The 27,542-nt window shown below is 37.1% G+C and overlaps 3 protein-coding genes and 1 long non-coding RNA gene across 6 annotated transcripts in view; 2 read left to right on the top strand and 2 right to left on the bottom strand.

Moving 5' to 3' along the window:
- The window catches only part of LOC138185582 (neuropeptide CCHamide-2 receptor-like), a 34,659-nt gene extending 26,031 nt beyond the window's left edge, over nucleotides 1–8,628 (top strand). Inside the window, exons 2-7 of the mRNA XM_069124628.1 lie at nucleotides 335–556; nucleotides 2,668–2,816; nucleotides 3,628–3,827; nucleotides 4,035–4,216; nucleotides 6,397–6,611; nucleotides 7,127–8,628. Of these exons, the coding sequence (XP_068980729.1) occupies nucleotides 335–556; nucleotides 2,668–2,816; nucleotides 3,628–3,827; nucleotides 4,035–4,216; nucleotides 6,397–6,611; nucleotides 7,127–7,367 (1,209 nt within the window). The 3' untranslated portion in view covers nucleotides 7,368–8,628. The remainder of the gene's footprint in view (nucleotides 1–334; nucleotides 557–2,667; nucleotides 2,817–3,627; nucleotides 3,828–4,034; nucleotides 4,217–6,396; nucleotides 6,612–7,126) is intronic.
- On the bottom strand, nucleotides 2,667–7,233 carry LOC138185586 (uncharacterized). Of its 2 annotated transcripts, XR_011174663.1 has the most exons (4): nucleotides 7,103–7,233; nucleotides 5,408–6,657; nucleotides 3,593–5,303; nucleotides 2,667–2,985 (listed from the first exon to the last, which is right to left on the bottom strand). It is a non-coding gene; the product is annotated as an uncharacterized LOC138185586 (long non-coding RNA). The 2 variants fall into 2 exon arrangements; XR_011174662.1 differs by having other exon boundaries at nucleotides 2,667–5,303.
- Nucleotides 8,629–10,798: 2,170 nt separating the features above from the next.
- Nucleotides 10,799–13,561, top strand: LOC138185584 (uncharacterized). The gene is made up of 4 exons (XM_069124641.1): nucleotides 10,799–10,938; nucleotides 11,011–11,064; nucleotides 11,180–11,285; nucleotides 11,959–13,561. The coding sequence occupies exons 1-4, from the start codon at nucleotides 10,921–10,923 to the stop codon at nucleotides 12,408–12,410; spliced, it is 630 nt and encodes a 209-aa protein (XP_068980742.1). The 5' UTR covers nucleotides 10,799–10,920; the 3' UTR covers nucleotides 12,411–13,561.
- LOC138185580 (6-phosphofructo-2-kinase/fructose-2,6-bisphosphatase 4) lies at nucleotides 13,010–26,620 on the bottom strand. Of its 2 annotated transcripts, none has more exons than XM_069124622.1 (6): nucleotides 25,387–26,620; nucleotides 20,279–20,440; nucleotides 18,973–19,142; nucleotides 17,023–17,406; nucleotides 16,254–16,523; nucleotides 13,010–15,083 (listed from the first exon to the last, which is right to left on the bottom strand). In XM_069124622.1, the coding sequence occupies exons 1-6, from the start codon at nucleotides 25,604–25,606 to the stop codon at nucleotides 14,655–14,657; spliced, it is 1,635 nt and encodes a 544-aa protein (XP_068980723.1). In that variant the 5' UTR covers nucleotides 25,607–26,620; the 3' UTR covers nucleotides 13,010–14,654. The 2 variants fall into 2 exon arrangements, with proteins under 2 accessions (XP_068980723.1, XP_068980724.1); XM_069124623.1 differs by lacking the exon at nucleotides 25,387–26,620 and adding an exon at nucleotides 21,133–21,286.
- Nucleotides 26,621–27,542: the final 922 nt, after the last annotated feature.

The raw sequence follows: 27,542 nt of genomic DNA, 5'->3' as shown, positions 1-27,542 counted from the left end.
GCAATTTATCGAAAGGCAATCGATCGAATTAAAATAAATAGAAATATCTGATTGATGAAATTCATGTTTAATTTCATTGACAAATAAAATCTTGCCTCTCTATAAAAATGTATACGTGTAACGAATAGAGTTAGTACGCGCGTTCAACGTTTGGAAATGGAAATAAAATACATAACGCATAGTTTGCTTTGTTATTCCGCGAAAAAATAAATATATTTTCTGGAAAAATGTTGAAGAATTTCAAGTTGTCCTTAACGTGGTAAAAGGGAGTAAATCGCAGTGACTGCGGTTGAATATTCAAGAATGGAAAAGACGTGGATTTATTCTTTTACAGATGGCTGTGAATCTGAATGCAACGATCCCCAACAAGGAGGACAATAATTACGTTCCATACGACCAGCGCCCGGAAACGTACATAGTACCTGTGATATTCTTATTAATCTTGGTGGTGGGTGTAATTGGAAACGGAATCATGGTGTTTACTTTGTTGAGCGACGCCAGCATGAGAAATGTGCCCAACATTTACGTGCTTTCGTTGGCTTTGGGCGATCTTTTGGTAAGGAAGGACAGAATGTGTATATATTATCTCTAATGTATCATTCAAGACCGACGTTAAAAAAAGGTATCTCTGACGTCGAGTAAAATGGAAAAAGATTTCGTTTGAGAAACGTTCAGATGGACAAAACATGTCGAGAGTTTCCTCCCATAAAATATAAAATGTGTTCAAAATTTCATAGCATAAATTTTGTAAAAACATATTTCTATATGAATAATTAACTAGGTAGAATTAAACTAATCTATTATTATTCCTGCAAGCCACAATCAAAAGATTCATCAGCTTACTAACACGGAAAGGATAAATATTTAATCGTACTTTTTGTGGTTATGATTCATATATCTTGAAAAAGCCCTCTGCTACCCATTGTATTCCGCGTATAAATATATATAATAAATCAAAATGAATGTCCAATAAGTTGGAAATAAATTGCGACAAAGCTGGAATGGTGGAAACTAACAATCCATGAATATTCCGAATATAGATGAGAAAAATCTTTCCTTCCTTCGTCGGGATCCTCTTTACATTTCGATTTCCCGTCAATCGGAAAATGTTGCTAGGACCCCATGTCATTTGTATCCTGGCGATATATCGAATTTATTCAGACTGTCGAATCGCGCGTATAAATCTGTCGCGAGCGAGTTCAGAACATCCGGTACTTTCTCCGTCATCGATTTCGCGTAGAATGTAAGTAGGTACGATAACGCACGAAAGCATCTGGAGGCCATCACAGAAAATTTTTCTGAATATATATTATGACAGTTTTATTGTCATTGTCGATTGTCGTGGTTATATTGATAAAATTGATTATATCGTACAAATACATGGGAAACGCAGATATTACTCTTTATTATCACATATAATATAGAAGAATTTAAGTCTCTTAGAAATTTATAATTATTCTTGTATAATACAATATATTTTTATATGATATAGCGATTTCTGTGAATTGTATGCTTGAAATAAATATCTTGTAACTTCTATACGTGTTCTTTAGTTTGTTACATATATTACCAATATAATCATGATAGTCTAGTAACAAAATTTCAAAATTTTTTGTATCATACACGTAATACGTTCATAGAAATTTCTAGAAATATTCAAATATTTTCATAAATCGCCGTATTATTTACTAAATAATACGCATCTAAAAGAAGCACATGTTATATGACACCTTGAATCAGCCGTTAAAATTCCTTCGTTCTGGACACGTAATCGTGGACCAATAGCGAGTTCGATTATAAACGCGCTTATTTTCGTGGATATCGAGCTTACTTTATGATATATGTAGCTATACATCCTGATCCATGGACAATTTATAGCCGGACAGAGAATAATCAAAGATTAATGCGGTCCATACGATATCATGTGTGAAAATCATAAATAAAAATTTTCTCGATTATAGTATTCGAACGATCATGCTTAAACACAAAGAAAATGTGTATTTCACGATTACCACTGAGAAAAGAGAGCAACAGCATAATTGAGTGTTCGATCATACGACGAAATTTGTACATCCCGCATAAAATTACAGAAAATTCGCTTAATCTAGATTTTTTATTATAATATTCAATACAAAACGTTCCTGTTAATATCGCCCTTTTATCTCGAAATTCATCAGAAATGTCCGTATTTCAGGTGAAATTTAGCGAGTTAATGAAGGAATCTTTTTTTCGCAAATTGAGTGAACGTTACACGGTATGTTAAAAGGACGTGGAACGTGAATTCATCACGAATATTTTAATAGACTTTCCTGTATCATTATCGCAGATTCCTTTTTATTTTAATTTTCTCGATAACAATGAATCCTGATAAATGTTTCTCTAATAATTTTACTATATGCCCGATGCCGTACAAATATAATATTGAGTATTGTTTATTTTATCGCTCTCACCTATCGAAATTTCAAAGGCATCGTTTTCAACGAAACAGATTTTCAAACGTTTCCCACATATTCGTAGTATTCAATCAAATTTTGCAAAAGTACAGAAAAATACTCGAATAAAATTTCGATAAAGGGTAGATTGAATAACACGAGTACAATTGACCGTGGAAATACAATACAATACAATACACGTGTACCTTCTCTTTTTAACTTTGGTGTATTTCAGGTGATCATAACGAGTGTACCGTTCACGTCTCTTCTATACACAATCGAGTCATGGCCGTGGGGCCTGGCAGTTTGCAAATTATCGGAGTGCGCCAAGGATATTTCGATCGGTGTCTCAGTTTTCACTCTGACCGCGTTATCAGCCGAGAGGTAAGTTGTCAAACCCAGTTACGGTTGAGGAAATTGTTGTCTCAGGGATAGGCTGGCCGTCCTAACTTTAGTGAAGTTCCGCCCCATTAATGGACCAATCGACCAACTGGTTGTTCGTGCGTTTAATCAGTAATCGAAACGAAATCTTAAACGTCCAATTTCCTTTGCGCTGTTAAGAAAATCAATTAATTTACATTAATAAGAAAGTTCAACGTTAAAATAAAGTATAATTGAAGAATTCATTTGATCAGACAAGATGATCTTAACCCTGCAATACTACATTTATACACAATCCAATTAACGCTATGTTGAAAATTACATATCATTTTATTAACACAACGCTCATTTCGAACAAACGATACGTTGCTAAATAATTTTGATTTCTTCCATGTCAAATAATTATCAGGATCTATTTGCACATTTGAATTAGTATCGTTAGTGAAGTTTAATAAAACAGAAGGCGTTAAACATCCTTGCCCAATAGTAATAAATTTAGTGATAAAGCAAATAAAATAATATAATAAATAATAAAATAATAAATAAATTGTAAAACAGAAATCTATATATGATCTAAGATTTCTATCTTACCAACATATTAATATTACAGTTGGTATATTTGTTGCACGGGACAGCTCGGAACGTATGAATAACAACCATTTCTCAACAGTAATAAATACACGCACAACAGACATCTCTAAAAGAAACATTTAAGTGGGGTATAAATTACTCCGTTCTGTAGTATTTCAGGGTTAAAGTTCCAATAAAAATTGATTTACAAATAAAAGAAAGATATGCTCGTGTTGCATCGTAGGTACTGTGCGATCGTAAATCCTATTCGCCGCCATGTAGCCGGATTGAGTGCAAAACCATTAACGATACTAATAGCCTGCCTTATTTGGGTGCTGGCGATTGTTCTGGCGATGCCAGGTGCTGTTTTCTCTCATGTGCTGATCGTAGATATAAAGACTAACTACAGCATCCAGATCTGTAGCCCTTTCCCCGTGGAATTTGGTGAGTATCTCACACGCTGAAATATTTCTATCCGGATTAAAAAACTATTCTACTCAATCCGGGAACGAATTATAAGAGCAAGTATACTTCACCTAAACTGAACACACAGAAAGCGAAATAGCTGCTCGTTTACGATCTCCGCTTGAACATTTCTCCGTGTGTCACACCCACGAAATCGTATAATTTATTTCTCGTTCTGAAACGCAGGGAAGAGCTATAAGAAAGGGATGGTGTTATTCAAGTTCCTGGCCTACTATGCGATACCGTTCCTCGTTATAACAGGATTCTATCTTGGAATGGCACGACACCTCGAACTGTCCACCAGGAACATGCCCGGCGAATTATCCACCGGATGTCATCGGCTGGAGCAAATTCGAGCACGCAAAAAGGTAGAGTGAATCGATATTATTATGAAATTATACAATTTTCAAGTAAAATCTAATTTTGACACAAAAGTTATACAGGTATGCCAGTGTAAAGATGTAGAGAAAAGAGAAATTGAAATTGCTACCTGTATGATATTTTTATGAAATTACACTGCTTACATATGCAGTCAACTTGTAAATAAATTTAAATTATAATAAATTGTTACTTAAACTGTGATGTAAATTGAGTTATAAATGTAAATTATTTATTTTGAAAAAATTTCACGCTCATCATGTACCCGAGTAACAAGGTGCAAGAAGAAGCGGAATTAATTTAGCGCAAATCTCGAGTCGATGGTGCAATTGTTATAAACTATACTTTACTTACGCAATCTTCGATACGATCAATAATAAGATTGTGTAATACAACCTTAAGCCAATATACGGTTAAACATCGATGAAACAAGTCTAGTCCAACAACTCGAAGAAGGCGTTCCATAACTTCCGGGATAGAATGCTAATTATAAATAACTATAAATCGGGATATTCTCTGGCAATATCTTTAGCATGTGATCCAATTTCACTTTCCGTATTGTATTTGAATGAAAAGTGACGGTCGATCATCTTAAAGTATATCGACGTATCGACCAATGAAGTTTCTTCAACGAGCCAACGTCTTCCACGTTTCTGTTGCATATAAAATAATAATTTATTTGAAAACTTCGTACACAATTTAAGATGAATATCGTTCGCATATTTGATCAAGTCTTTCGACCAATTGTTATTTCAATAGAAATTTATTTCTTTTTATGCAACGTGGGTGCAATGGCTTGATCAAATACACCAAGTCAGTGTACTAAAATACTCGATAATAGAAAGTCATTGTTGTCTGATTTAAAAATCACTTCACATGCGGCTCGATATTCTGATTCACTTCGACTGATTCAATAGAAGGTGGCATCGAAGCGTGTCTAGCGAAGATACGACGGAACCTTCAATAACCACGGTTCTTACTTCTACTTTTCCAATGTTCTCGTCCGTCAAATGCATTCAACCGTTCTCTAATCCATTTTGATAACAAAAAGCCATTTCGTAGTAGTAATAACGGTAGCTATGTTTCGTGAAAATAGAGTTTCGAGATTAATACAATTTCATGGAACAATTCGGACAAATAATATAATCAATTGGCCTATAAATACAGCGATGACAAATCACCTCTAGATAACGGCTGAGAATTACGCCTGGACGAGAGATTCAATTTAACTGTTATCTGCTGGCGATCCATACCAAGACACGCTGCATGCGAATCAAAATGATCCATTCTCTCGAACGACTACGAGTTATCGCCTCTTTATTTTTCGTAGATGCTAGAACGCCTGCACTCTTCCCAGATTTGTTCCTCGGCTGTGAAAAGACTATTTCTCTTGGCGACGTTTTCTTCCAGCTAATCTCTATTTATCTTTCAGATAAAAAAGGCTTCTGTGAAAGAAGTTAAATATCGAACTTGAGAATTTATTTGACGTAATATTTCAAAAGTTCAGGCAAAGGCGTATTATCTAACGACATCGGTGTTGAGACGTTGAAAGCATATTTACAGGATCGATTGAACGATGACTAAACCTGCTAAGGTCGCGATCGATCTGAGGCAGATACCTGCGAAATCTTATTATAGATATTTTTAAACGGACATATCGTAAAACTTGCTGACAAGCGCTAGTTGTCATGTCAAATCTTTATCTGTTCATCGCGTAAGATGATAGAAAAGAGGGAGGAAGAAAAAAAAATAGAAAGAAAATGGAAGAAAAGGGGCTGAAGCGAAGGCAACGACAGGAAAAGAAGGCAACTAAGGGAAAAAAGAAAAGCGAAGCTAAAAGTAGAGAAGGAAAGGAAAAAAAACAAAAGACGAAAATGGAGAAAAGCAAGGAAGGAAACGAAGCGAGAGAGTAGGAAATGGATCATGGAGAAGAAAATGACGGAAGAGAAAAATAAGAACGCGATAGAGAAAATCTTCTGCTTATTTCAGAATTTAAGAAGTAATATTGTAATGCGTAATCCACACTTAACTATTTATCTCAGATTTTTTACTATGTTACTAAAAAATATTCTAATCTAGGTTTCTAATAATTAAATTTTAACTAATTAGGCCAAATATCAGGTTAGTTGTCCCAGTTTAATACGTATCTTTCGTTCGCTGTGATCAACAGGTTGGAAAGATGGTGATCGCCTTTGTAGTTATCTTCTTCATCTGCTTCCTACCGTACCACACGTTTATGATGTGGTTCCACTTTTGTCCATCATCCGAGCAAGACTACGATGACTATTGGCATGCCTTCAGGATCGTTGGTTTCTGTCTGAGCTTCATCAACAGCTGTGTCAATCCCATCGCTCTATATTTTGTCAGCGGAACATTTCGCAAGAGGCGAGTATGACAAGATAAGCGTCCTATCAAATGTCAGCCATTAAACCTAAAACTACAATGTTTTGACAAAACAAATACAAAAGAAATAACAAATCGAGGCACACATTCTCCTTAAAATATTATATATAGACTGGAGATGTTTATGCAAATTTATGTTCTTACGAACACGATCAGAAAAATGGAACCTAAACAGAATTTTGTTCCACTCCCCTTCTATCTTTTTCCATGTTATTTAAATATTTTGAAATGCATAAATATCAGCATTCTAATTATTGTATTGCATTATGTACTACATGTTGCATGAGATGATAACATATCCATACTCATTTCACTATCTCTACATCGTAACTGACTAAACAAACAACCAATTAGTATAAACGAGTACACGCCTGTAAACAAACACGTTTGTAAACCGAAAACCCAAAAAAGGAAACAAACAATTCAAAAACAAACAGAAAGCTTTTCATATCTGAATATAGTTTCGTACTGACCGATGAACAAGGTTTTGCTTATAGATTCAACAGATATCTTTGTTGTTGCCTGAAGAGAAGGAGGTTAAGCGTCTGTCGAACAGAAACGAACAGTTCAGACAGGAATGGTAATCGAAGAGCGAAATTTTCACAAAGGAAACGAATGGTTGGGCGAGACAACTTCAACGAAACCAGCTTCGGCTCGATATTCCGTAGAAACACTCAGGAACTGAACTCGACCGCTCTTTACGAGTTAACAAGTGATGGAACCACGAGACCGACTTGAAACTCTAGATCGTAATGCATTTTTCAAAACGATCTCGAGATGTCAGCACGATGAAGACTAACGTTAAACGTTGTTAAAAATCGAGGACCATTCGCAAGTAAGGTAGATCTACGTTGAATGTTTCAATTATGATTAATGATCGATTATGATTGAATTACGAGAGACAATGAATACATGAGTCGAATTCTTCGTTGTAACTATAAATATACGTAAATCTGCACGTGCAATCGCGATAATTTTTTATTTGATCGACGAAGTGCAGCTTCAGCTTTTAGCTTAAGGATTTTCAACGTCATTAATTGACTTCGACGTAAAATAATAGTATAATATAATTAATTACCGCAGTTCGGTATCAGGAGGGACCGGTTCTCGAAACAAAGCCATTGATACAAAGAACACTTTCGACCAATTGCCTCGTTGATGCCTCTGTACATCGGTATAGGTACGCGAGCACATAACACGAATAATAGGACATTCTCGAGACAAGCGGTAACTAATATTCCAATCGCTTTGAACAATTATCTTTCGATCGTTTGACTAATTGTCGATAATAAACCTGAACTATTTTTGAGCTTACCTTTAGCGATATCGATTGATCGCTAAGTCAATTTCCAGATTAAAAAAATAGTCCTCCTTTATCGAATCTCAATTATCCCCTTCTCGAGCCGATGGAAACGAATTAATTCATTGAGGCCTGTCGATAGCCTTAGCCAGTTGCAACTCCTTCCTCTTCCCAGCCTCTCCCCATCCTTTCCAAATTCTGGTTCCCGCCATTTCCCCGATCCTTTCCTTATTACGATACTTACCGCGTTGCATCGCGTCGATCATTGAATGAAACCATTCGACGGATTGTATCGCGGCAAACTGAACAACGCACGTAAGAGAAGAGAGGATCCCGACGTTATTGAATCGCGTGGTGAAATTTAATTAGAGAGGGCGTTAGAAGGGACTGTGTGCATTAATTGTGTTCTGTCTGACGACCTTGCCCCCTTCGCTTGTTAATCGAGAATTCCTGTTTGACGTGCACCCCTGTTAACAGGATTTAGCATCGCACGTCTATTGGCCGTCGCGTTTCCGTACGTTATAGACGTTCTCGTCGTTCAGATAACGTCTGGACGTCTTCTCGATACCCCTATTATAACTGTAATTAGGCCACGCAACGACGGAAGCGTTTCCAAGTGAATCGATACAAGGTTGGAATATGTAAATGCCCGGACATAACCAACTGACTTGTACCATACGACCCTAATCTTTCTGTGTGGCGAGAATAAAAATTCATATCTACGGACAGGACTCGGGTTTGTTATTCCCACTAGACGTGTAGCGTGCTGTGTGTTAAGTTGGCTTTCTAGATCGTTCGAAAAAGTGACCGGACACTGCGCGGACTGTGAAAAATATCGCCTAATGCTTAACTATTCGAGTTACTATATTTATTTTTTTAAGTGGATTTAGTTTAATACGGGACACAGTTCGTAAATAGTTTGCAGATACGATACTTATATTAGGTTGTTCTGAAAATTCATAGCGAAGGTTAGGAAAGATTTAAAAGAAATGTATTCTTGTAAAATTAGCATTTTTTAATAATATATGCACTGTCTCTTTCCATGACTTTTTGTCATCTGTAACTTCATGAATATTGTCCTCAAAAACTATTCGTCTTTTTTGGTAAGGTCAGCGTAAATAGTTCTTATAAGATTCTTGGGTATCTAACTTTTTGTGTGTCTCTTTCTTATAAGTTTCGTAAAGATCACAATGAATAAATGACCAGACTATTGTATATACTATATCCAGTAAGTGAAAGATATAGAGCTTGTCTCGCTGGGAAAAGGAAATTGTTTTATTAACAAGTTTTCTATGTTTCTCTTCGATTCTCTTTAGTAGCCAACTTGGAACAGTATTTGTTCATTATTCGATAGAAGTTCATAATAACAGAACTACAAAACTTTCTGAACAACCTACTAGTAACTGGGTATAATTAAATCATGTTAACATGTAGAGTGTTGACAGTGTCCGTGAATTTGAAAAATTTATTACAGGCGAAAAGTAGCGTCTGACTTGTATTGTTAAAGTTATGATTTTTCCCGGTCAGAGACAGCCACTTTAACAGACTGTGCGGTGTACTGTTCTCCACTACGACGTCGTTTCGGGCCGGGATCACACTAACGTTGCAACGACGTCCGTTGTAGAAGTACATTGTTGTATGTTGGAGTGACTCACATTCTCAGCCTGTGCACTTCAATATACGACAATATATTTCTGCAACGGACGTCGTTGCAACGCTCGTGTAGCCCTGACCTTACGAAGAAAATGAACGTGCCAGTCGTTTCGAGAGCTCGTGTTTTACTCGGAACAGGCGAAGGCTGGTTAAAGGCAAAAATGGGAAGAACTCGAGAAAAATTTCTGTGCAACGTGCAAAATGGAAATGAAATGATGCTGTGATCGATAATGATGTGTAATCCTAAAAAAAGCACGGTAAGCCACGTGTTGGAACTTTACGTGGAAAATTATCGAGAAAGGTATTTTTCTAAGAAATTTAAAATATCTCCTTTACGCGCTGACTGCAAGTAGGATACGAATACCAGGCATGCACTAGCAGCAAAAAGTGTGCAATCAATATGTGTTTCATAAAACTGGAGAATTTTCTAAATAACTCGGCTTAGAATTGAGGTTAGGTTATATCAAGTATCCTAATACTTATGAACAGATGTATACGTAATACGAAAGACTTAAAAATCTGGTGCAGATGCCAACGACCAATTACCATGATATTAACAAATCAAAACCCTGCCCAGTTAACACAGCACTTCCACGTCTTTTCAAACTTACTTCCACGAATAAACCATTCTTTATTCCACTGTACAGTTTTGTTTCCATTTTGCGTAAGAATCGATAGTAACCAGTGGGGCAAGATTTATCAGAGTCTTATCCCCGCAATCTTCGGTGAAACGGGTAACGAACACCAATTCTATGGCCGCTGTTCCGGGATGTCTGTAACGTATTCGCTGTGAGTTTCGAGTAAGGGGCGCGTGCCAACCGTTTTTATCGGGCACAGGGCACGCGTCGAACAAACAGGGGTTCCCGATACAATGGTTCGCATCTGCAGGGGTGGCCCAGTGCAAGGGGCACGTTTCTAGGGGTTTTGAAAGGGGAGCGGAGAGAGGGTGAAGCCATGGCAAACCGTCACCCTCGCAGCAGTCTCTACTGCAACAAGGGACTGCTACGATTTGGACGTGGTTAGTCGATACCCATCGACGCCAGTCAACGGTCTTCCTACATTCCTAACTACCGTACTCTGAAACGAGGAAAGAATCGTCTTTTGGGGGAAGGAGAAGAATCTGGATGGACAAAAGGACCATTAGCTCGAAGGGGAAACATCTGTGATCCAGGGAGGAGGAGAAAAGCAGCAGAAGCTTAAGACCGAGAGCAGGAATTTATTTTTGACTACCGTTAATTCTGTGCCACAAGGAAGTGTTATCGCGTGAAGTCGTTCGTGAAAGGTCATTAGTGGATCGATGGTGAAGTTGTTTCGTGGTTTCGTTGTGTCTCAGTAAGAATGAAAAGATATTCGTCGGTAAGTGGTTGGAGAAAAAGGCTTTTTGTTTACACGTTCAGTTTTTAATTGTGTTCTATTGGTACGATACAGGCTCCGTGTTTGGCAGATAGAAACAACGATAGCAAGAAGGCCAAACCGATGAAGGTAAATTCCATGAGTGCAGCGCGAATGTCGATTATGAGTGAATTATCGATTCTGGAAATTGTAAGATATAAACTAAGTACTTAAGAGCGTGTATACTCATGTGGTGTTTATACAGGAGCCGAATGCCAAAGAGTATCTGCAGTTGGCGCTGGCCAGAATCTTGGAACTGCAACGAGAGATCAAAGAGGGAACGTACACAACGGACTATACCAGCGATCTCGGTAACATTAATTTATAAATTTATTATTCGACTTTTCCAGCATCTTCTCTGGTCTCTTTATGAGGCCTCTTTGCCATGATCATTAATTTCCTATGCTCCTCAGAAATTTGAAACCTCTACGGAACCCAAGTATCTCGTATCTGTTCTTTGAAAACTGTCTTGATATTCTATTTAGTTTCCCTGCAAGCTAATTTATAATAAAGCATTGAATTTATGTTGATTCAATCCATTTTTCTCTCTCGTGTTTTGAAAAACATCGTAAAAAGAATTTTATTCTTTGGAAAAGCTTCCGATCAGATACATTTTTTGCTCCATGTTATAAAAGTGATATCCAGAAGAATTTTAATATTAAGTACAAGTAAAAGAAAATAATACAACAAACAAATATCTTGTGATGTAGTTATGATATTAGCAAACAATTTTTTAAATATTGTTTTTGGAATGTAAAGAAGGCAGAATCATACAAAGTATAGAATCAAAATATAATGGACGTAGAAATCGATATTTTTACTGATTTTCATTTTTTGTTACTATCATGGAAAATAGTAATTCTTTAAAATTGGTTTACAAACCGGAATCGATATGTAACAGTTTTCGTGCCTCGTTCTGCCTTCTTACGTTTTTACAGTTAATTGAACCAGACACAAAGTTAACACCTGGAATTTTTTCGCCAGGTGAGTCCAGCAGCGAGGAAGACCTGACAAATGAAGTTCTTCGCAAAGTGTTCGAGAATCTTCCCGGGACACCCGACTCTGTTGAAACAATCATGAACAGAGTGACTAACAGCAAATTAAATAAGCCTCAATTAGACGCGATTCACGGTAAAAGGATTCAACTGTTGGGTTATGACACCTGTCGCAGAGCTACAGTGGGGTTCATGAAGAATGTTCTTCGCGAGACGAAATGGGATGTAAACTCGAAGTCGTCTCAATCGAATTACTCTGGCTTTCGACTGGGGATTTATTCGAGAAACGAGCCGAGAGTGGCGCATTGTAGAACTGGTTTATGGAAAAGTACGTCGTCTCACGACCAGGAGATTCAAAACAGAATGCTGAGAAGCTTGGACCTGCATTTAGCGAGTAAACAAAGAGATTATACTGCCAAATTGATGAGGTCGGGCGTTTAAAATGGATACTGACGGGATTTTATTGATTTTCGTCGTTTCTCATTGAAACGATGGTGAAACTTTTTGGAATATTTGTATTTTTGCTGATTTTTTAAGATCTATGGTTAAGACTTTGTCTAAGCTTCCATCTGGGTCTTGAATAGTAAACTGCGAATATTTATACATATACATTTTTTATGGATACCGGTGAAGAAATGCAACCTAAGCAGAAACTTGCTTTACTAAATGTTCTAACGACTACTCTATTTTACATACTTTATATATTTTTGTACATTACGTACGTTCATAAGTTTCTCATAAATGCATGTTCGCAGTTTACTTCATAACCACTTTTTATCTAGTCAAACTTATTCAAAGCTGTACCTGTTTCTATTGAATCATTCTAGTCATACATACGAGTCATCGAATGTTAATTGCGGAAGTTATGTTAGGGAAATCACGATGTGAATTATTTTCATATATTAACTGTATGTACCCGTAAATGTATTTGCATTATAAATTAACTGGTATTTAATTATGCTAAAATTGATTATCGCATAGATGATAATTTACGATGAGTCATACGAAGATTGATTGAGGAATGTAGAGGTACCACAATATTTTGTAAAAAACGTTTATTCGTAATATACAATTAAAAAACAAACAAACAAAGGAGTTTAAAAGGTATTAATACCACTTAACATTTAGAACGCTCTATAATTTTTTATTTCGACGCCCGCATAGCAAAAGAGAAAAGAAAGAACGCCAGAATGTTCAGCAATGAATGGACTAGATAACTTGTGCCATTTGTTACGCGCGAATCAAAGACAAATAATCGCTTGCTTGACTTGTATAGAAAATTAATTTGATCTCTTTCGTACTTAATTCATCTCGGAATAAATTAATTTCGTAAGGCTTATTTATTTTTTATTCTATTCACATTTTGCGAATCCTCGAATTTGTCTTAGATAAATAGATTGTTCGAAGATTTCCACGTGATGCCTAATAAAATATTATGCACATTTATGCGGTCTACGAGATAGAATCTAACCCTAAGTGAAACGTAACAGTGTATCGACGGAAGAAGGCGCCATTCGATATCGATTCTTTTCTTTCTTAATCTTTGTTGATCTGAACCTCTGTTGATTATTTCACGCGCTTTCCTTCGTAGAGACAAATACTTTGCTCGAATGCTACTTTGACATTTCTTAAACGAGAGCGTAGCACAGTATATCGCTGATTCTGTGCGTAAAAATATACATTTATCGTTCGAACACTCATACACACTCGAAAAATACAATATTCGTTATTTCCTTGTTAACAATGATATCAGGTCCGTTTTATAGTCAAACTTTATATAACACTACGGTACAGTATCTTTCAATTGTACTTTACAGTAATAAAAATTCTAATATCGTCCAAATCTCAAGGCTTACGATCGTTGTGCTAGGAACTAAGCAAACGAAAATACATAAATCTAAAATTCTATCACCTATAAATAGTACAATACTAAAAAGGCTGTCTTTCGTATGTTCGTTGTATATATTATATCAATATTTTGAAATAGAATTTAATACGAGAGACATGTTTCGCATTCCTACAATTTAAAAGATTGCCTGTCTTTCTGCATTTTACAATGTACAATTAAAATATTTGTTGCGATAGTCGTCTGCGACATATTAGAGCTAATATAACATTTGACTTGTATGTGGTTATTAAAATTAAACTGCTTAAACATAACGTATAGAGGGCTCCAGCAGCAGGATACTAAATTATTGCCAATGGGAACAGAATGAAAGAGGAAAAACACGACAATCGGAGTACATCCCGCGAAGGTAACGGAACTCGGCGATAAACAAGTCAAAGTTTAAACGACCAAAGTTTCTCAGGATTTATGAGAAAATTAAAATTTCAAAAATAAATGTCTAGCCTTGATAACAATTATTCGATCTTACATGTCGTTTTTTTCAAGCGATCTATCCAATCTATTCATCGAAAAATATATTCTGAATTGACTCCAATATCATCATCTTCCGTCTCATCGAATCTGTAATTCTTAAAGATATCTTAAAGCGATCTACTTATACATATATACATACTAAAAATATATTCAATCCATCACTTGCATGATATTTCAAATCTTCATCCCCTGCCTGGATTCAAAAGCAAAAATATTCCAAGAAGACATCACTGCTGAAAGCTTCAGGGGTTACAAACAAACAGACATCGAATTTTCGACATGATCGTGGATCCCCGAGCGGTTTCTCAGTGTTGTTGCACGAGAGTAGGTCCGCTGCCAAGATTTCGCCAAGGATCTGGTATGTCGAAATGTGCTGGGACTGTGAGCAGAGCATCGTCCGCGGTTCTGTCCGCGCTGCAATTATTCGGCTTCACGCGAGTCGTGTTCACGCACTCGATGGGTAACTTGAAGAAGTCCACCTTGTAATTGTAACCCTGGCTGCTGACTCGGATGATGGTATGCAGTGGCACCTCAGCGTAAGGCACCTCTTCCGGTTTTTTATCTGTGAAGAAGCCGATGATGCAGCGCAGAATAGCTTGATGAGACACGACCAAGATGTTGTTGGATCTTTGTAATTCAGCAATAACCGGTTCCACGCGGTGCATGGCGTCGATGTAGCTTTCTCCCCATGGATAACGATAGCGCAGCTTATCTTGATCGCGCCATGCAAATTCCTACGCAGAAGCATTGGTTTAGACATATAAAAGGTATATTCGCTATCTATGTACTATATACTAAAGTATATAGACTTTTGCTTGTAAGTCATGGAATAGATCGTACATCGAGGTCCCTAAAGCATTAAAACCTAGCTTATGCAAAGTCAGGGAACAATGGCTAATTTTAAACATAAACTTTAGTAAAGTAGACCTGCGATATAATATTCAAATCATGGTATGATTTAAGTTTCGTTATAATACACGGTTAATAAGTACACGTCAACTTTGTATTGTAATTATAATATTCATTTATGCGTGTTCTAAAACTTCGTCCAGATTAATCAGACTGATTGAATCCGATCTGACAACGTGAAACATTTTGATCATCGTGAATGTGCTATTTACTTGACTGGGAATATTTCTTTAAACGCCAAAGTCAACGCTTATTAGTCAAACAAATATTTCGTGGACGTAAGTGGATAAATTTGCATACAACTGAGTTTTAATCAGTTACAGACTGTTAACGCAGACGTTAAGTCACTCGATACTTTTCCCCAGTGGCCAAGTATACAATGCCTGGGTCATCCGCAAAGATTTATATTATTATTCACTTTCCAAGTTACGATTGAAAATTGTTCGCTTAGAGCAGTAAATTGACAAACCTAATAGATAATAAATATTTCATATCTAGGACCACAAACTTATCGAAATATAAATTATAACTGCAGTAACTAATCGACCACTGGGGAAATTTTTATCAAATATCAATCTTAAATATGTCAATTATGGTACAATGTTTTTAACATAATACTGATATGATTAGATTAGTTCAAAAAGCTTATATTCTATACCCTAAAACTTACAATGATAACTGTTACAGCTATCTACCATTTACTACACAAATAAATTAAAGCTCTTAGAGCTAGGGACTGATAAATCCAATCGAGTGAAGGCTCGTTTAAAAACGGCCAGAAGTTTAGGCAAGTAGCGAGTGAAGCCGAATTTACATGTTTTTCGATGAATCATCCGTAGTAATTCTTCAAAGTATACATTATCTTCACTCGCTATTTCACTAATCTACTGGCCGTGAGAATGTCTGAGTAATCCTTTGATCAACAACACTTGAAACGGAATTCAATGCAAGCAGTGACGAAATTTCGAGGAGGAAGGCGTTTGATCTGAAATTACCTGCGGATAATGTTCCTGCATCTCTTCATAAGACAGACCCTCACAGATACCGGCGTGGAGTTCGTTGAGTGCTGCCACGTGTTCTTGGGGCGCTTCCACGCCACGAGCAGTCGCGATAGTCCTTCGAAGGCGACTAGTTAGTACGCGCAGGTCGGGAATACGCATAGCGTTGAACTTGGTGGCCAACGCTTGTGCATATCTCTCGCCACGTGCGCTTAAAACTGCGTCACCACCAACCTTACCCAATACGTTGTACTCGCTTTCGCCGTGCTGTAATCAAGAGAGAGAGAGAGAGAGCTTTAGTTTTACCAAATCGTAGAATATTCTGGTTACGTTCAAGAAGAAAGGCGTAGTAATGATAAGATTACAATCAAATGAAAAGAAATTACTTTTGGAACCAAGCCCTGATAAGATAGCAACATTTTAAAAATACAATATGTATGTTTTTACGTATACGTATACGTGTACGTATACGTATGTTTTTAAAACACGTTGTATGTAAACAATTGAGGGCTTGTCATGCTAAATGAAGTGCTCAGTTATGTACGTTAATCTTTTCAATAATTGCAGGCGCCATGACCTGGCACAATTGTCCTTGACTCAGCTCATAATCTAAGAACAAACACGTTTCTTCATTATCGTTATCATTATCACTTGTCGAAAAATTCTTTTAATTAAGACTAAAGACGCTAAGACTGGGCTTCTAGGATTAGAATATCTGAGATGAGAATTAAATGATGACAAATGTGAAATTTGATGGATTACCAACCCGAGAGAAATAAAGAGTATGCGGCTCAACAGTGACGCTTCCAAGATATCCAAGGACATTTGTCTCCACGTGGCCTGACACATTGCAGGACTCGATGTCCATGCTGCCGGTGTCGATACGGATTCGTGGATACGTCTTCTCATCCATTGGCTCGTAAGATCGAATGTAATGAGCTATCTTCAATCGTAGATCTTCTTCGGCTGTTATTGAATCCATGCCAACATAGTCAGCGCTGTACCGCAATATCTCCTTGTAATTTCGCTCCAGTACAACCGGATCGTCGCAGACGCACTCGATGAAGAGGACGCGATAACCGAGCTGCCCGGAAAAATAGTCGAAGACCTCGGCGCGCTGCGCTCGCATCACCAGCGTGGCGTCCAGAATCTTCAAACAGGAAAACTCTTAAATGCAACTAACTGTGACGACTCGCAAACTCAAATTTCAGTATATTTCTTCCTACGCGTTTTATTTAAATAGACATTAGACTATATCAATTTTCAGTTATCTTTCTTTGTATTGTATATTTGGAGAGATTGCTGCAACAAGGAGGTAGCTTTCCAATAATTTGTGTAAACCAGCAGAATGCAAGTTAAAATTAACCAAAACTATATCATATTTTAACACGTGCTATAAATTTATGATCTAAACTAATATTTGTATTATTTAAACACATTTGAATATGAAACCTATACCTATGTTTTTCTCTTCCAATAAATGCAACTTAAATACTGAAAGCGTCTTCATGTTGCTGCAGGTCCTTCGTCAAAATTAATTATCGCTTTATTAAATTAAGAACACCGCCGGCCATAAATATTAGGGCACATATTGATATTTAATACGAATGGAGTGCTTTTCGTTTTTAGTTATTTCGTTCGCGTCATATGTACCTTGTAATGTAAGATATAGCAGATAAAGAAAAGTATCAAAGTGTTCCAATCGATGCTTATAACGTGTAGATGTCCTAATAATTATGGCGAGTAATTTATATATGAATTTACATGTTGGTTTCTCTTATTGTTAACTTATATATCAAGACCACACAGAAAGAATACGATAAATTAAAATAAATAGGAATATTTCAATATGTTATAATTTGGAAAGAAAAATGCACCGTTAATTCCAGAATTAAGTAATTAGTTTCCTATAATATCTGAGATGCGTTTCCACATAGAATTTAAAATTTACTGAAGACACGTTTTACCGTTGTAGTCTTCATATAGAAAGCGTGTCATATTTGTTCAATTCTCGACTATTTCTAAAGCGTATAATATCGAGAAAATAACGAGCCGATCTTAAGCTACTTTCAACACCATGAACTATCGCGGTTTCTATCATGGAACGTTGGTACATGTTGTTAAAAATATTAAGCCAGGTAAAACTCGTACGACGAGATTCGATTCGGTCGGAGAAAGGTAGACCGGCTTGACTAGCCTCGGTTTAATCGCGTCGTCCACCGTTAGCGCGATCTATGTATAAATACGACCCTTGACCGTTCTAATATTCTAATCTATTCTTGCAGCCTCGGTTACATAATAACAAAAAAACACGTGTTTCTTCTTCCGGTCGGATTCTTCAAATGCGCAACGATTAAGATTCTTTCTTAACTCTGTTCTATTATTTTCGATCAAATGCAATCGTGCGTGCTTCCATTCATTTCGACATTGAATCTTTCTCAACTTTTTCCGATTACTTTCAATCAAGTATAACCGAGCGTATTCTCGTTCTCGTGTTGATACCGAATCTTTCTCAACTATTTTCAATTATTTTCAATCAAATACAATCGCGTGCGTTGTTGTTCTCGATTCGATACTGAAATCTCTTGAACTTTCGCGATTATTTTCGATCGAATGCAACGGCACGCGTTCTCGTTTCGATATTGAATTTATCTCCAGATTCTATTCAATTTCACATCTTTACTAAACGTTTGTCACGCGTCTAATTGATGCTTACAGCTACGGAATTCCCGCCTGCGAGCCATGCAGCGCACTCGTGCATCGCGTCTCGTTGGGCCAGAGCTCTCAATGCTGCGTTCGTCGTATGATCTGGAAGAAACAGCTCGTGCGATACGGCCTCTCCATATGGTTCCAGTCTTTTCCTGCGGTAGTCGCTAACCCTCATCACTAAAGCAATAATTAAATATAATTCATTAGTTGTTGGAAGGATCTAGGAGAGGTTAAATAATTGGATATTTTTTTATTTAGATTTGTATCGTTAAATGGAAGCAATATAATAGTACGGCGTAAAATGTAGTGAGCTAAACTACCCTTCTTTGTCAATGTCTCATTTGTCATTTTGAAGCATTCGAGAAAATTGAAATTACACTACTTTTCCTGTGATTTTCGTTTTTCATCGATTCAATTCGCGAAACATTCAGTCATTATTTAACGCGTTAAATGCCATGGGGGTCACCGGTGACCGGCACTCAACTTGGACGTGGCGTCGTGGAGGTCACCGGTGACCGGCACTCGACTTGGACGTGGCGTCGTGGAGGTCACCGGTGACCGGCACTCGACTTGGACGTGGCGTCGTCGAGGTCACCGGTGTCCGGCGTCCCAAGATTAGTAGCAATACATAATTTGAATAATTACTTTTTATTAACAATTAATTATAACTATTTATCAATAGTTATAAATGTTTTATTATTACCATCGTCACTACAATGGTGTGACGAAATTAATGCAGTACAAAACATATAAAGATAGTTTTATTTATACATGAAATATAGGTAGGTCCAGGGACGCAATAACATAGAACAATTATTTAGCATTTCACAAAGAAACAATATGGGATGATGTTTTTCTTCGACCATGTTATATAGTCTCCATGGTATACGTATATGCGTATGTAGAGAATATATCTATCTGTAGTATTTTATAGACTACTTTTAAACTAGAAAGTGCACAATGTAATATATTACAAAATAGAAATTAAAATTTGTTTAAAGCGCCGTAAATGTTGATTTACGTAACAAGTCTGTTGAGCGTATATAATAAATCCTCTTAATGACCGTGTTGAAAACAAAAATGGGAAAAATGAAAAACTAACGAATTAATGATCAGACACGTAACTTGTACACATAATACAACCGCGAAATAGGAAGTTAAAAATGAAAAAAAAAAAGAAAAGAAACACAGATAATTGATGGTCGAGTGGAAATAATATTACGAAACCGCTTATTTAAGATGACTAATGATTTAATGAACAGGTTTCGTCTTCAAGCGTAGCAATCGGCAGTAAACAAAACAGAATTCCCAACCTTTGGTAGATTCACCGTTCCAGTTGAGTCTGCGCGAAAGGCATTGTGCCACTTGGCTTTTTCCACGACCTGGTAAACCGCACATCGCGATTACAACCCCTGAAAATTTTCGGGGAGACTTCATTATCCCCGGCGTCCTTACTGCAATTTTATCCTTGGGTTCTGAAAGCAAGAGAATATATGATACTCGTGTAATTAATTGAATTTTCATTTGCCTGATGTGTAGACGCATGGCCATTGATAAACCTCAAGGAGACAAAGGATTGTGCAACAAAGACGCAAGTATAAATGTACAGATCGTGAACAAATTTAACGCCAATACGCGATTACGATAGAAGTCAGATATTTTCTAAGGTATTTCATTGTAGCATCCGGTTATTTTTATCTGTATAATAATATAATAATAAGGACCAATTTTAGAAGATGCACCCAAACGACTATGATAGATTTGACTCGGTGCCAAGGTAGTTTTTTAAGCCAGCCAACAGTCGAATGATCATTAACAATGTGAACGTATGTGACGTAATTCGATAGAAAATCGAACAATGTGATTGTATAGTAGTAAGAATGAAATTAGTGAGAAAATTATCGTTTCCCTCCGACGCATCTTCGATTCACAAAAGAACTCTTTCTCGCGCGCTATAAACAAGATGTTTTAAATTTTTATTTTGTTTTTGTCGAATGAAATATTTAGATTTCTACGAAACAATGGACATAAAAGTGAAAATAAAAGATTCGATATACGCGAGCATTATATTGCGTGCGAAATTTGCACGAGCGTTCTGGTTTTTACCCGTACGTTTAGATTAAAATCTTTTTCGCTATTGATCGGTGGAAGAATAATCAATCCTTACCGATCACACACATGTTCTTTACAATGTACCGTTAACAACACTGTTCGACCATCAACTAATGACGAATCAATAATAACGAATGCGTTTCAATGGCACAACCGGCTAGACAAACTCGCGAGCTTCAGAGTGCGAATTTCAACTGAGTACTGATGCCTTCCTATTGGGTTCCACGTTAAAAACCGAGCGTTGGTGAACTTTATATTTAGAATTCTCTCCTCATACACGAGAGCTTTTGGCTGCACTTTTGCGACTGGCGTTTCTTTCGCGGTATTAATCTCAACAACAAACTTTGTTTTTTGTTTGGTCGATATTCTGACTCATTCTATTCTCATTTTTGGAATACGGATATTCATGCGAAATATTTGTTTCACTCGCTAAATATAGCAATTTTATAATTCATATATTTATCTATATTTATATTAGTTGAAAAGTTCGTAGTGAAGTTCAAAGAAAATGTATTTTCATCGAATTGACATTCTATCGTTTGTAAAATACAATATTGTTTCATATAAATTAAATTTACGAAACCCCTATAAAAAATATAAATTAACCCCTTCCAATTGTATCGCAATCGATTACAGAGCATATCAATTCTCAGAAATGTTGCGAACTTTTCAAACAGCTTAATATTTTTATATATATTTTATATAATTGTGTAATTATTTGGATTTTTCTATATTTCTCAGAACAGTATAAATAACCGCGATCTACGTATTTGATTGCTATATTTTCCAAAACTCTATATGTCATGTGATAATGTATGTAATATATCGTGTAATCGTTCGTAATCGATATGTAATCGTACGCAATATATTGCGGTGTATAGAATGAAAGTTCAAAGTAGGATTAAAGTTCAAGTACGAAAATACGTACGACGACCTGTCTGTAACTTTATAATTAACTCGTTGTTTACAATATAAAAAATTCAAATGGAGTAAGAATTATCGAATTATCTGGGTTCACGAAATTCGACATGGCGATAGAAAAAAGCGTTATCGCGTGTTGTTTCAAATCGGCATGTCCTCGTACGTAATAATCGAAGTTCGAAAAGCGATAAAGGTCATTACATGTGGACTAATTTAACGAATCTCTAAGTAGATTTTTTACCATAAGCAGAAGCACGTACGCCACGAAACGATTTCGTAATTCGCGATATCTGTCTTCATTTTTATTTGCGTGTCTGTTTTTCTCGACTTAACGCGTGTCAACAAAATAATTACGAATTAGGCCCCTTGATCCGTGGATAAAAGAGCTTCGATGCACGTTTATAGATTATACAAATGATTCGCACGTTTCGCTTTGAAAAATAAAACGTATTGAAAACGGAAGTTTTTCAACTCAAACAATCGGATGATATACCGATGTATGTATATTGTTTTATAATTCAAAGTGCAGCTTCGAGTGTCGTCTTTACCAAGCTGTTATACACGATACACGAATCAATACCGATCATTCGCGTATACCGAACGATGTACTATCACCTATCGAGAATCCCCATGAAACCAGCTTTAACAGTTGGTACGTTGACCTGAAACGTGTCGTCATTCGATTCATTATTCAAGCGTTGAATTGTAACAACGCACGTGCTCTCGCCACGCTACGGCTACCAAAGTATGCGTGAATACTAAATTATTCCATGGAATACCATGTCGAGAATATTTATTTATCTACGAACAAATGGCAATGAAATTTGTGTCGACAGAATACAGTAATTAATTATGAAATTAAGTTCCTCGTCTCGTCGTTACGTCTTCGCGAAGATGCATCACGGCCATTTCCATACGCTTTCATGCGCAGGATAAGAACAAGGTCAGTGGCAGAAAATCGATAATCGGTCTTGTGGAGAAAACCACTTTCGTTGCATCGGAACAGCGCTGCAACGTCAGCTATCACTACATTGCATTTCACCAAATTTCCCTTCAGTATTTCGGTAAAAGGAAAAAGAAAAAGTGAATTGACAGCTACTTGAATTATCTAGATAAAACAAGGTAATTTCTGGAACTCATCGTACTCGAAAACTCTTGTCAGAATTATACGATAGAGAGGAGCTTAAATTATTGGAGCTTTATAAAATTCGAAAGCACTTGAGTTTGATAAGATGAGATAATCGTGGGACCTGGTACGATCGTTTAGTTACTGAGATATAGAAAAAAGAAACGAAACCTTTGATAAGAAACCACCGTGCTCCGAGATAAGGAGCATTTGCGTCAACTGAGTGTAGAACGTATTACGATATAAGATACAACTCTCTCACAGCTGACAACAGCTACTATTTTGCCACTGTATATTTATAAGCTGTGCGTATCTACAAGGACAATACAAATAATTGGTATGTGCTGATGATAATGCACGTGTAATGACTACATGTACGGCTGGTCACGAAAGTAGCAGTTCAAAGAAACACAAGAGACACACCCTCGATCGTGAAGTTTTTAGTCTTATTGGCGTACAACTTGTACGGTGTGCAATGTGCACATTGCCGTTCCACGAGCTAAGATAATATCCCTCATGGGATATCCTTGAAGAAATTGTACCTTTCGCTTCTCTCGTTTTTTCCTCTCCCTCTTCCTCTGTCTCATTAAATTCTTTCACGGTTTATCGCGAGGTAAACATTGGAACGTGTGACGAATTCTTACCAGCAATATCCACGTTGTCAAAAAACATCGTTGTCTCAAATGATTCTATGTTTAAGTTCAATTAAATAACGATATTAATAGCGAGTTTTAGAATATATCAGTGAAGTTTCTATGTGGTACGATGCCGATTGCCGATTTAAAAATATCAGACACGTGTCACTATTCAAAGATCGAGGATACCTGGAAGGTTTAATTTATCTCAACGGGAATTTTGTTGTGCTTAATTTATGTTACCACAAATAGCAATAAGATGAATTTGCCATACGTTATTTCGACGTCCTTCGGTGACTGGTACTGAATAATCTCTATTCATTCGCGAATAACAGCTTTTGTGTTCGAGGCCACGTTTAGAAGAAACATGGAACCACGCAATTCCTTCTCCAGTGTTGATTAACCCCTTATCTTCTAATATTCAGACACACTTGTGAATACAGAGACTTTAATTGTAAATGAAAGGAATGCAAAAAGAACCTAATGCGAAGTTTCCATAATTGAATCTTTTAATCGCGAATAGCTAATTATGTATAGTTATAAAAAAAAAGCAGCAACGCAAGAGGTTAAGAAACGATATTCCCCTGCGACAAGATTACAATAATCGCAGAGATCATGATAATCCATGTCATTACCATAATTTTCTCGTTTACATCTCTGACTCCTGCTGACCTTCGTGATCTTTTCTGCTTTTACGAACTGTGTGACTGTACCCGTCGCGTTTTTCATTGACACGCAATTTATCGTCGTTAAAAGAAAACCGGCGACAACCTTAGGCAACAGAAACGCCTCTTTGAAAGGCGCACGTTAATTGGTCCGACTGGACTGATGATAAATGAAAAAGGATAAAATATTTTTTATCAATGCATACTAACTTTTTAGGCGACAGACCTCCGTTATTAGAAGCCGTAAACTTACCTCTCGCGATAAATTTATCTCTCAGATAACGTGACAAGTGCAAATCTATGTACAGATTCTCCGTTTTTATGCTGTGAATCTTTCTTTGTTTATTGTTTTCATTTTCCATGCGAGTTCAATGAAAACAACAAGTTTATCAATTTTAAGTTATTTGTTACGCGTTGAATTTTCGTTCGTCGCACGCGTTTCGAACACACGACACGGATATCTATTTAAATCGCGTTTTATTTATAGTCACCACTCCGATTACAAGTGGAGATCACAGATTCGTGAAACCGTGGCCTGGTTTCGTGGGAATTTCGGTGCAATAGCTAAAGATCTGCCTGACACGAATCGAGAAATTCAAAGAGAACGAGCGAAAAAGCGTAATACGTTTCAATGAGAAAAACAAACGATGAAAAAAGCCATTATTTCATCCGGTATTCCTGCAGGTGGCATTTCTTAATTTCGTTTGCATATTGCATTTCCGTGAAAACTTTTTATGATGACTGTTGCATTGCATAACATACAGTAATCCGATGCTTTCGTTTTCGATAGATAAGAAATAAATAACGTTCCCCATCGAATGTTTCGCAACCTGATTACCGATTGAATTGCTATTCAATAACATCGTTACCTATCGAATATATCGAACATGGTGTGATTGTACGAGTAAATAATATCAATTAGATGAAACTCATATTACTAGTGTTCCATTTAATCGTTTTACCTTGGCGCTGTTCCTCGACGCTTGGTGCCATCGTATCAGCGCACGATGAAGTCTCCTTTTGTATAGTCGACGTATTGGTTGCGTTCACCGTTTGTGTTATGATCGGTTTGTTGGTTTCTTCTTGGAAAAAGCCGGCTTGCAGTGCAAGTTTCCTCACGGCCAGACAGTAACCCAGAATCGGTGCCGCCAGCAGGTCGAGACAGGCGGCAACCCAGGGCATAACCCGACGATAAACTATTCAAATTGGGGTCTTTGATTTCCCTTCAGGAAAACACAAGCCAACAGGTAGACCAGTTGAGAAATCGATAATTGCAGGAAGAGAATGAAAGCGATTCTGGTAACGCTTTTGCTTGAAATATCCAGCAAACAAGAGCCCTCTATTCGTATAAAATACTCGGAAACAGTGGTCTATTGCTAGTCTCCTTTTTACCCGTTTTGCTGCTCAATCTTCGGCTAGAGTTCTTCCGAAAAATGATCGCTGCTTGTGTGCCGTATTATGGACAACAAGTCCTCCCTCATTCCAATTTGCTTGATCCTCACCTCTGGAGCCAGTTTGCGTGCTTCTTTGCCTATGCTCGAAGAAAAGCCCAGTTCTCCGATTTTGTCCTCTTCTTTGGTTAAATCTTCTTTTACCCTCGATTTACTTGATTGTTTGATCGTCGACGATCTATCTATCACGTTACGATGTACCTTTATAAATATTGTCGGTACAGACGTTGTCCGACTCTGCGCACGCGCTGCCACAAGTATATGCTAGTAGTTTACATAGTCACGGTGCTGCCTCACCGTTTTCCAGCACACCGGTGTTCCCTTCTCGCCGCCACTTCAACTCTGCTTTAGTTATGTATATTTATATGTAAGGTATTCCTTACCCTTTTTGGCTCCTTTTCTCTCCCTTTACCGCCCACGACAACGTGGTTTCACTCGGACAATCTGTGGAGTCGCCTCTGCAGAATCTGTTCTCGTACAACCGGTTTACCAGATTAATTTTATCCACCGAAGACCTTCGAATATAACTGTCGACTCTCTATTGTGTGATTCTAATCTCTGCGTTTGTTGATGTTTTGTTCACTGTATGTTGCGTGCAAATCCGCCTAACGTTCTGTAACTGTGGATGCACGAAAGTGTTTAAAAATCAAAGTGAAACCGATGTAGAATTGTGTTGTTGTGAAGTGAAAACAGTTGTCTATAGTCAGATCGAGGAGGTACTAGCGACTGATGTTCCCTCACTTGCTGCAGCTTTTAGCAACATCGACCCGGACCTGGTAGGCGCCCTCTGTTGAAACTGGCCAATCAACGATTCGCTCACCCCACTACTAGTATACAGCAATTATGTTGGGAACACGTCGAATGTATTTACGTTTGAGGACAAAACGTTGATATTTACTGGGCCACTGCAACCTTAAACAATGCGACTTTTTACATAATAATTTACAAATCAGCGTGAAAATATCAACAGCGGTTATGGAGGAATCTGGTAGAATTTTTATTATATAACATCGTACAATGTCTCAACTATAATTTCGACAGACGCGAGCTACGTTCCACCAAATTTGAATCACCGTTATAGTGCTTTTTAGGTACGTTTATTTTGGTCGATTAACTATAATCGCTTTACTTAGACATTATTATAGACGTTACTTAGACATTGTATTATAGAAACTAGTCTAATTTGGACCGTTAACGTATTAATTCTTGAAACGATGACAACATAGAATTTCGTTCTTAAGAGTTCAATTGTACGCGCCTTCAGTTCACACGAACTGATACCAGAATCATTCCTTCGTCTCGTTCCATCATTGGACCTCATGCCTCATAAATTGTTACCGTAACGTGTCACGTAATTCCTAATTGCACGGCTTAAGCATTTTACTCTTGCTTCCTGGGTAACAGTTTCGACGTCACCCAAGTATTATTTATTGCAGGCAATAGATTAGATAATACGCGATTCGGACTGAAAACAAGATTGCAATAACAAATGATAATTATTTAAAATCTACTTGAATGAAAAGTTGCAAGCTTTGAATATCATTTCTTCTGCAATTATGCGATGATTGAAATAATATTTGCTTTGATTGGTATCTAACGTTCACGAATCGACCTTCTCATTTTTCTTCGTCTGTTAACCGACCAAAGTCCACGTTTGTTTCTTCTAT

Source organism: Bombus flavifrons, chromosome 12 (assembly GCF_040668555.2).
Source record: "Bombus flavifrons isolate JBK064 chromosome 12, iyBomFlav1_principal, whole genome shotgun sequence".
Lineage (NCBI taxonomy): Eukaryota > Metazoa > Arthropoda > Insecta > Hymenoptera > Apidae > Bombus > Bombus flavifrons.
The sequence above is the reverse complement of the archived record's forward strand: the minus strand, read 5'-3'. Positions and strand labels throughout refer to the sequence as shown.

Excerpts from the sequence above, each read along its gene's own strand:
- LOC138185584 (XM_069124641.1), top strand. Across the intron at positions 11,065-11,179 it reads AGAAGGCCAAACCGATGAAG|GAGCCGAATGCCAAAGAGTA; the intron begins GTAAATTCCATG and ends GTGTTTATACAG. Across the intron at positions 11,286-11,958 it reads GGACTATACCAGCGATCTCG|GTGAGTCCAGCAGCGAGGAA; the intron begins GTAACATTAATT and ends TTTTTTCGCCAG.
- LOC138185580 (XM_069124622.1), bottom strand. The coding sequence starts at position 25,606 with ATGCCCTGGGTTGCCGCCTGTCTCGACCTGCTGGCGGCACCGATTCTG. Across the intron at positions 19,143-20,278 it reads GAACGGTGAATCTACCAAAG|TGATGAGGGTTAGCGACTAC; the intron begins GTTGGGAATTCT and ends TTATTGCTTTAG. Across the intron at positions 17,407-18,972 it reads CAGGCGGGAATTCCGTAGCT|ATTCTGGACGCCACGCTGGT; the intron begins GTAAGCATCAAT and ends TCCTGTTTGAAG.